We start from the raw sequence: 10,528 nt of genomic DNA on the forward strand, positions 1-10,528 counted from the left end.
CTGGGCTTGACTGATCTCACATGTTATGTATGAGTGAATTTACAAAGGCAAGACAGGACCACACTGTACAGGCTAGAGAGTACTATGGATACCATATTACCATGCCTGATACCATGGATTGATGGAAGTAATTTTACATCGGCTGGATGCCAAGTCTCTAACACCAAGATTGTTCATATGTCATTCCGTTAAGGCGTCAATGCAAAATGTGTATGATTGGGAAAAAGAAATAAATTGACATCAATGATTTCAAGGGAAAAACAAGGGACGTTCCAAAAAAAAGAAGAAAAACAAGGATTGCAGCATCATATTAGCCGGTACTTCAGGCTCTCGGAGGTTGGATGGCACAATCTCTGAAGGCTGAGGCACAGACAGAATCATGACCTGTAGTCTAGTCCAGGGCACAATCTCTGAAGGCTGAGGCACAGACAGAATCATGACCTGTAGTCTAGTCCAGGGAACTGCAGAACATCTACGGTTGATTGAAGCTAAGGGTCTGTTTGGTAGAGTTACATCTGATTTTGATTCTCTGTGGAAGCTGATTCTCTGAGAGAAGTGATTCTATGGCTAAAAATTGATTCTCTTTGATTCTTTAACAGTTAGGATGCAAAATCAGAAGAAGCTATTTTTTTAGCTCCCAACTTTTTAATTCATTTCAGAGAATCATTTCACAAAATCAGCTGAAAAATTGTTTGGCAGAGTTCCTGCTGGATTCATCAAAGAATCAGCTGTGGGAGCTCTGTCAAACGCACCCTAAACATATACAAATGAAACTTAGGCTGCATCATAGGTGAAGAGCGTCTAATGTTGCCATGGTAACTACGAAGACAAAGCAGGCTACAACTTGCAAACATCACAATTCACAACTACATATTCAGGCGCAAAGGTGGGCGAGATGGATATTTCATTGATAGCCTACTTGGCGTATGATTCCAGCAGCAAAGCTTCTGAGCTGCGGAATCGCATATTTCTTTGCGCGTACATGCTTCTTGTTCATCACCTGCCCCAGAAGCTTTGAAGTCCAGAAGATTTCTCGAAGAGGGATCGATGGAAGAGATGCTGAGAAACCGGTTCGAGGGAGACATTGATCTAACGACGAGGGCCGCAAGCTGCTGGATGATGAAGACATCTCGAATCTAGATTGTCGGCTGTGGCGCCCGTCCAGCTAAGCCTCCCATCGGCGGCGGTGTCCTCGCGCGACGAGTTTCCGGCGTCCTTCGCTGAGACTGGCGAAGGATTTTAGGGGGCGGCAGGGGCCCCGGCGGGCTCGCCATCGACGCCGGCCGCCGGAGGCAGGAGAGGAAAGCAGCGAGAGAGAGAGAGCGTAATTTACAGAAAACCCCCTGAATTGGATCGCAACTAATAATCGCGATCCAACTATTTACAAATAGATCTCTTAGCATTTTCAATAAGATCCTAAATTGGATCGCGATTAATAGTCGCGATCCAACTATTTACATATAAACCCCTACTATTTTTATAAAGCCTCCCGCGATTAATAATCGCGACCCAAATATTTACAAATAAACAAATAAACCCCTAAGTTAAATACAATTTCTACCTGCTATCCTCTGCTTCTCTCGTGGATCGTTGCCCCGTCCGACGTCGAGGCTGCAGGCCACGTAGATTTGCCGGAGATCCGCTAGCGGCGGGGCAAGCGAGTCTCCAGCTCGCCCCCACCATCTTCGTGCCTCCTCGCCTCCTCCATGCTCCGCCGTCGAACCCTTCTCCGCAGGGTTCCGATCCCCAGCTGCCATTTGACCTCTGCCCGGTCGCCGTCCGTCGGTGCGTTGGACGAGGCGGCGCCGGAGGACGACGGGCGCGCCAACAAGTCGGACGCGTGGAATTGGTGCGCTCTGAAGGATGGCAGTGCCATGGCACCGACCATGGAGCTCATTGTTTTATTCTGTACAAGACGAATTACATATCCGGGAACCGAGAACAAGGATTTGAGCACGGAAGGGAAGAAGAGAACAATCTCTTAGATGTAGTATATCTGGAGCAGGCTCTCATGGGGCACGTTGAAGATGCCCTGCACATCCTCCTCATGAAGGCGTATTTGTGCTCCATTCTTGCGCTAGCTCCAGGCTAGCCTGCAAATGTGCGAATATTTCATCGCATGGAACACTGCAAATATCAGCCAATTGGCATTCAGTCAGCTCAGCTGAGTGCGCGTTTCCAGCTGTGCTGAACTGTGGTATATGTATGTGTCAATGGAAAACATGTTAAAGTTGGGGAAAATGAGGTAACTGACATCAACAAAGCCCAGATGTACAGATGAAGCTTAGGATGCACCAGAGAGAACAGAGGTGGCTGAGATGTACATCTCATTAACAGTTGCCTAGTTGGTATATGATTCCAGCAAACCTGCAGAGCACAAACAGTTGGTCCTATGGATGGAAGCGGAACATTGTCAATACCAGTCCAGCGCAGCTCTGTCAGTGGCGCTGATCGCATTTCAAAGCCGTTCTGGACTGCGATGTTTTTGTTTGCGGTTCCAGTTGTATGCCCTGCTGGATGATTGCTCTGTGTGGATCTAGAACATGCAGGATCGCGGCCATGAAACCAAGCAAGTGTAGACAGTTCAGGAGGCGAACCTGAACCTTGGTCTAAAACCGACACAGCCATTTTGTATCATTTCACTTCTTTATTTCAATGGAGGTCGAGGCACGGAGGCAGGGTATGGTATTGACTGCGGCGACATCGACACGACAGTTTCCGATGTTCAGAAGCCCAGGCCTTAACTGATCTCACATGTATGAGTGAATTTACAAAGGCAAGGCAGGACCACACTGTACAGGCTACAGAGTGGTAGTATACTAGTACTTGGAGTACTCACATTACGTCACATCATCACATAACTGCGGGTAGTGCGTCAGTTTCAATGATACATGGATTGATGGAAGTCATTTTACATCGGCTGGCATGACAGTCTCTAACACCAAAATTGTTGATATGTTTACTTAAAAAAAGATTGTTCATATGACATTCCATGAATGCAAAATATGTTGAAGATTGGGAAAAAGAAACAAATCGACATCAATGATTTCAAGCGAAAGACAAGGATTGCAGCATCATATTTGGCCGGTCCTCAGACTCTTGGAGATTGGATTCGGCACAATCTCTGAATGCTGAGGCAGAGACAGAATCATGACTTGTAGTCTAGCCTAGGGAACTGCAAAACATGTACAGATGAAGCTTACGCTGCATCAGAGGAGAGAGAGCACCTAATGCTGCCATGGTAGCTACAAAGACAAAGGGCTCTCATCTTGAAAAAAAACTCATCAGCAGGCTAAAACTTGCAGCAAACATCACAATTCACAAGTAGGCATATTCAGGCACAAAAGGTGGGCGGGATGGACATTTCATAGATAGCCTAGTTGGCATATGGATATGGTTCCAGCAGCATAGCTTCTGAGCTGCGGAATCGCTATATTTCTTTGAGCGTACATGCTACTTGTTCATCACCTGCCCCAGATCATTACGATGTACTACTAGGCAATACAACGCAGATATCTATCGAACTTTTGCAAAAAGAGGAGCAATAGAGATAGCCTGCTTGCATTGCATCTCCGAGTCTAGGAGATGAAGTCCTATGAACTTGCATGTTACACCAGAGCCTAATACGAGATCTCTATCATTCAGGGACGACTTCTTCTTCACTCATTGCCCTGTTCATTATTTTGGTGGAGACATCCACGTCTTCTTTGTGAGCATCTTCACCCTCGACCTTATTGTCCACCAGGGTGGAGGATGAGCCAGTGTTATTGTCATCGTCTCCAGCTCTGGATGCGGACTTTTGCCCATCTGTTACCAGAGCCAAGGTGCCATTTGGTGGAGAATGCAACTCAACAGATGGTGTCTGGTCAGTCAAGGGCTGTACTTGGCCCTGCAGCACCACCGTTGAATTCACTTGCTGCTCTGGCTGACCATTCAAAGTTGAATTATTTTGCTCATGGTCTCTGGTCAAATTTGCTGGAGTTGGATTGGTCTTGCTTTCTGAGTCCATGATAGGAATGTCAGCATTCTGATGGGAAGATGTATTAGTTGGAGTAGCTGCATGTTCCCTGGTAGCATTTGATCCATTTACTCCAGGGCCTCGAAATGAAACTCCATTAGATAAATTTGTGGTGCCTTCGAATATCCTATCCATGGTGTTCAATTGCTCCTCTGGGAGAGGTTTTTTCACCTTGGCATCATGATCCACAGAGCTAGCCACATCATCGCCTCTGAAACTCTTCTCCCTAGCCTTGCGCACTTCCTCCTCCTTGCTTCCAGCCTCCTGGTTTTCATGAGGCACTGCCATTGAAGCATCATCCACGAATAAGACCTTCTCTTGGGCATGATGGGACAGCTCCTCTTGCTCAGATGATGGGGAGTCATGAGTAACAGCGCTAGAAACATTATCACCATGGAAGCTCTTCTCTTGATCCTCCTGAGACCGCTCCTTCCGCTCTTCATCCTCAAACACACCCACATCATCTCCATCCTTGTCAGCAGAATGTTCACCAGGCTCAGGAAGATCATCATCCTTCTCCAGGTCTTGCTCATCGATGGGGTCTTCATCATTCTCATCATGCTTCATTTCTTGCTCCATTTCGTCATTCTCTTCATCCTCAACCTTCTCATCCAACGTTGAAGAATCAGCCTCAATCTTTGGAGGCAGGTCCTTCCTGCCCAATCTGATTACCTCCCCCTGGTCCTTATCATCTTTATGCAGATCATTCCCTTCATCTTCGCTATATGACGCCTTCTTCTCATAAGAATGTTTAACTTGGTAGATCAACCAAACAGAAACCAGAACCAAGAGAGTTATCTGGAGAGCCTTCTTTAGCTTCAGACCTCTGGATCTGTGATTTTTACTAGAACTCTGCCTCAACATTGTTAGGACAGAGGTAAAACAGCAACCTCTAAAATCCTTCTTTTTTACTCCCAATACTTGCACTTGAACAGTTGGTGGTTCCTGAAATAAGACGTCACTAACGTATAAGCAGCCTTCTTGATACAATTGACCGAGGGTACCGGTAAACAGGGAAGATGGAATACTTGAAAGAACCAAATAGTAACACTAAGATCATTTGCTTCAATTTACTTGTCTACGACATCAGAGAAAAGCCAAAAAAAAAGATGCCATATGTGTACAATCGTGCCAATCATATCAATACAAACTATGCATTTGATATCTGAACTACCTCCAAGGCTTTCAACATCTCCTACTAGGTAGTAGGTACCTCTATTGAAGCTGTGTGCAGATATCTAGGACAACCCACTTAGGATAACTGAAAACAGAACAAGAGCGAAGCGTGCAGCTACATTTCTACAACGTACAACCCATACAAGAAGCTTAAATTAAGGCTGAGGCATCCTAAGCAACGAGTTAAAACCATCAGTTCATGCAGAAAAGAACACATAGCCCCCAATCGCATTAGCTAAACCAGAGAAAAAGGCCATACATCAGGTGAGGATTCCAATCATACAGCCAAACATCTAACCACCCAATCTATGCTGCAAACACACGATTATCAAAGAAAACAATTTCAGTCCACAATAAATTTTCACTCCACTACTGGGATTTAATAGACAAGAAACCCCAATCTCAGCGGCACAGACATGAAACAGCGGATGTTTGAACTCAGGGAAACCCAAAGGGCTCCAAGGAGCTCAAGAACCCGCAGGGCAAGGCCACCGTACACAGAAATGATTCCAACTTTGGGATAGAACGGGGCCGGGAATAAGCTCACCTGAGAGGATCCTTGAAACCGCGGTTCTTGCTTCGGCCTGGTCTCCTCTTCCCACCCCCCACGGAAAGATTTATACGACGAACACCACGAGGTGGGTTAGAGCAAAAAGATTGGCCAAAAAAATCAAGATGCTCGTTCACCTAAATCTGCTCCCCCACTAGCGCAAGGCAGGAGACCGGATCTAAATACACGCAGGCCCCTAGAGCCGACCGCCCCCTCGGAAACGGAACGGGCTAGCGGGAGCTGCAGCTCGCGAACCAACAAATGCGACGGTGGATTCGGGGCGCGTGCACCAGGCGGATTGGGGGATTGGAATGGCGGGGGGTAGGTGCCAGGTCGGGATGGGGTGGAGAGGGATTTATGACGCGATGTGGACGGAGACCGGCAGCTTCGGAGTCACAGCTTGCAACAAGGGGAGGGAGAAGAGGAGAGGAGGAAGGGGAAATGGTGAGGTTTTTTATCTGATTTTCTTCTGACTTTTCGGTGGTAGGAGAAGTATTCTTTGCCCGAGCCGAGACCAGTCGAGCTTCTTGTCTTCGGGGTTGGGGGCTTTGGCACCGTGTGGTTGGAGGTTGGGAGCAGCGAGCCTTGGAGGGCTCGCCGGCGTCAGGCCGGTTTGCCACTCGGGCAGGCACTGACCTCACTGTGGCCTGTGGATTTTGTTGCCTAGCGCTGCGTTTCTTTAATGAGGAAATGGCCGTCTTCTTTGGTCTAAGGGTACGTACAACACCCGTCTGTTTGCCGTCTTTTTTATCCACGGTGGAAAAAAAAAGATGATATGGACATCAGTAAATGAAGGGAGATGAGGGCGTCGTCGCCTCACGAAGGGACGATGGGAGTCTCGTGCTCCTAAGCCTTCCCGCCCGCTCCAGCAGCATTACACGCCCACGCGACGGCGGAGCTCGATCCTGTGCGGCACCAGAGACTTGGCGTGGGGCGCGGGAACATGGCCGCCAAATTCCTTCCCTCCGCTTCAATTTCCCCCATAAAGCTGCTTCCCCTCCGGCTCCCCAATCTGTTCCCAACCCTAGAAGAAATTGAAGATGAGTCGAGGTCAGGTAGATGCGGCGGCGACCCGTGATTTGCTAGACGCGGAGTCTGCGCGGAGGGGGGGGGCAGCAGGGAAGGGGGCGGCGGCGGCCGTCGTAGTGGAGCAGGAAGGCGCGATAGTAGCAGAAGGTACTTGCTCCTTTCAATCCCCATCGTCCTTCAGGGATCCCAACTTCACCGGCACCCCAACCTCCATCGATTGTTTTCCACCGAGACCATGTCTTGCCGAATGGAGCTTTTTGGAACCGAGGAATTGGTGGTAGTCTGATTGCTCATCCATGGATGCATCCTCAAGCTTTGGATCCATCAACATGGTAACAAATCAATCTCAATTTTTATGAGCTTGCTCTCAATTTTTATGAGTTTGCTCTAAATTAGTGATTGCAGTCAAATTAGGTCTAAAATAGTTTGCTCTGAATCACTGATTGCAGTCAAATTAGATCTAAAATTGTTATGAGCTTTCTATGGAAAAATAGTGATATAACATTCTATGGAAACTATGGAAAAATAGTGATCTAAAATTCTATGGAAAATAGGTAGGATGTGTTTTGATAACTGCTTGTAATTTAATCCTTTATCTAATTGTACTATTTTCTGCGGGGATAATGATCCAACACTACCTAGTGGCTTCACAAACTTTATCAAATATTATTCTCAGATGTCTCAAATGGGACCTTCTCTTTTTGTCCCATTCAAGCCGCCACGGCCTTTGGACACTTCGCCATCACAAGAAGAAACAACAACCCCTCGTTCATCATTGGTTAATGATAAGTGTATTAATGTCGATAGCGGGGATGAAGTTGTTAGGACTGAGAAGCGAATCCTGTGGACACAAGAAGAAGATGTTAGGCTGGTGAGTTGCTTAATTCAGTTGCTTTGTTTTTCAGTTACATTATAATTCAATTACAGCAATATAATACTTTCTATACAATTGTAGATGAGCTCTTGGTTGCTTAATTTGACGGACTCATCCCAAGGAGCTGATAGGAAGAATGAGCAGTATTGGGTTGATGTTATTGATACATACAACTAGACTACTCCCGGCAATAGGAAAAGAAATCTTAAGCAAGCCAAGGAAAGGTGGCACAAGATTAATAGATGGACTGACCTTTTCCATAATGCTTGGATAAAGGCTCAAAAAGTTTTCATTAGTGGATACAATGATCAAATGTGGATTGATAAGGCACATCACTTCTATATGGTAGACAATGAACTTGGACCTTTTATTTTAATGGATATGTGGTATGCTGTCAAAAATGAGGCAAAGTGGGTAGCATACAACGATGGGCTAAAGGTAGCACGTAAAAGAAAGGGTTCAGATAAGGAAGTGGCACGTAAAGATTCAGATGTTGTAGATGTTGAGGAGAATGTACAATGCCCTAGGCCAATTGGGCAAAAACAAGCTAAAAAGACCGCCAAGAAAAATAAAAAGTCCAAGCTTTGTGACAGTTATATTGAGGAGCTCCGTACACTGGGAAGAATCCAATATGAAGATCATGCAAACCAGGTTAAGGTATTGGAAGTACAGCAAAAGTTATCATCTGATAAACTTGAAGCAGCAAAGCTTGCTCATCTTAGAGCAAAAGAGCAAAAGGAGGCAGGAAAAGTCCAAAAGGAAGCAAAGAGGTATGAAGCTGAAGTTAGGATGTTTGAGACCTATAACTGTTTTCTCTAGCAAGATGTAGGACTAATGTCAGATGAAGAAAAGGCTAATCATGCAACATCAATGAAGTATTTGAAGAAGAAATTATTTGCTGAATTTAATTAAGGTGTGAACATGTGTGTGAAATCTTTAACGTTAGGTGTGAACATGTTCTTTGCACGCGTACTTATTGTGACATATTCCAGTATAAATACATGGCCATCGGTGGCACTATGCATAGATACTTCTTTTCTCCACATTCCTGTCAATGTCGACTGAATCCACTGATGAAGAACTGGAAGCATTGGAACCTAAAACCCTGTCCGGTGAAGCCCTACAACGTGAAGCCATGTCCGATGAAGAACTGGAAGCACCTGATGAAGCCATCGAAGAAGATGATGAGGGCCTGTATGCACTGGATGTGGAAGAATTGCCCTAAAGGTTGGGCCGGCATGTTTACTTGTGGTGACAAACGTGTTCCTACTATGATCCTTGAAGCAGTTGCATCACAAGATCTTCGTATATGGCATGCATTTTTGGTACTGTTCGGGCCTGTAATGATATCAATGTGCCGAATAAGTCACCGCTATTCATTGAGGTGATAAAAGGAGAAGCCCCTAGAGTACAGTATATTGTAAATGGAACGCAATATGACACAGGATACTATCTTGCTGACGGGATTTATCCAAAGTGGGCTGCCTTCGTGAAGACAATATCAAAACCTCAAACGGAGAAGCACAAATTATATCCACAACATCAAGAAGGGGCAAGGATGGATGTCGAGTGAGCATTTGGTGTCTTGCAATCTCGTTTGGATATTGTTAAACGTCCGGCACGGTTATGGAAATGGGATGATGTTGTTAACATCATGCAAGCTTGTATTATCCTCCATAATATGATAGTCGAAGATGAGAAGGAGTTGGTCAAAATTTCATTGGATTTGAATGACAATCTGAGTGCAACAATTGTGCTATCACCGGAAGTGAGGACAAGTGATGATCCTAACCCATGCTTCGTAGAGGTACTTCGGAGAAACAAGGTTATCTGTGCTCGCTCTACACATAAGCAGCTCAAGAACGATTTGGTTGAGCATATTTGGCAGCGTTATGGCCGCAAGGAAAACTAGACCAACATGAGTAATCTATTGAGTCTTTATTATATGATCATATTATGTATTGCAAATATCAATTATTATAAATATATATTATATTTATGCTTCTATGTCTAATTCATGTGTCAATGATTAAACCCAAATTGCATTATATTATACAAGCAACAAAATGGCTACACATATCAAATTTACACTTGATCATCATGATTTATGTGCCCACAAATGGATTAAATACTTTGCAAACAATCTAAAAGACAGATCTCTATACAGGTTGTCTATTTCACTATTCACTATCTATATGTGATATGGTATGGTCTTGCAGATGGCAACCGTCTAAACTGTTGAACGTGCCTAAAAACAATCTCTATGTCTCTTTGGAAACTTTTGTCTTTTACGAATTTATAGGCGTATTTTGGCCAAGCGTGAGATGGAGGTTAAATGTCTTGGTGGTATAGGATGAAGAATAAACAAGCACTCGTAGAGCAAAGATAGTGAGGGAAATTTTTAAACAAATATGCATGGCTTACCATACGAGATCACGCATCTAGTTACTAGTATAAGTCCATTTAGAATCATCATAAGTCAAAGCCTTGTCAACTTTGATCGTCAATTGCTAGAAGGGTATATAGATTGATTGATGTTAATAGATTGATCATGAAATATATTTTTAATAATATGTAACTCTTGTTATTGTAGTGATATATGAATGCATCTATAGATATTTTTAGACAAAAGTTCATACAAAGACCATGTCGATATCCTAATATATAGGAAGTAAACACCATTTGTGCCTAAGAGAGAAGGAAACTATCATATTATCACGGATATAACTCCACTAGGAATTAGGATTATGACATGGGCCTTTTTATATATGCCTTTCATGAAAAATATACTATCTCAAATAAAAATGGTTTTATATCATAAAAACCAACCTGGTCCAAATTTGTGTTGGTTAATTTGTCTAAAATTCTAAACTATCGATGG

General features: G+C 44.4%; 1 protein-coding gene and 1 long non-coding RNA gene across 2 annotated transcripts; one reads left to right on the forward strand and one right to left on the reverse strand.

Moving 5' to 3' along the window:
* Positions 1–3,333: 3,333 nt before the first annotated feature.
* LOC117835153 (uncharacterized) lies at positions 3,334–6,164 on the reverse strand. Its single transcript, XM_034714525.2, has 2 exons — positions 5,742–6,164; positions 3,334–4,963 (listed from the first exon to the last, which is right to left on the reverse strand). Exon 2 carries the CDS (start codon positions 4,880–4,882, stop codon positions 3,638–3,640), a length of 1,245 nt encoding a protein of 414 aa, XP_034570416.1. The 5' UTR covers positions 4,883–4,963; positions 5,742–6,164; the 3' UTR covers positions 3,334–3,637.
* Positions 6,165–6,352: 188 nt separating this feature from the next.
* On the forward strand, positions 6,353–8,555 carry LOC117835154 (uncharacterized). Its single transcript, XR_011897237.1, has 3 exons — positions 6,353–7,105; positions 7,450–7,644; positions 7,729–8,555. It is a non-coding gene; the product is annotated as an uncharacterized lncRNA (long non-coding RNA).
* Positions 8,556–10,528: the final 1,973 nt, after the last annotated feature.

This window comes from Setaria viridis, chromosome 9 (assembly GCF_005286985.2).
Source record: "Setaria viridis chromosome 9, Setaria_viridis_v4.0, whole genome shotgun sequence".
Lineage (NCBI taxonomy): Eukaryota > Viridiplantae > Streptophyta > Magnoliopsida > Poales > Poaceae > Setaria > Setaria viridis.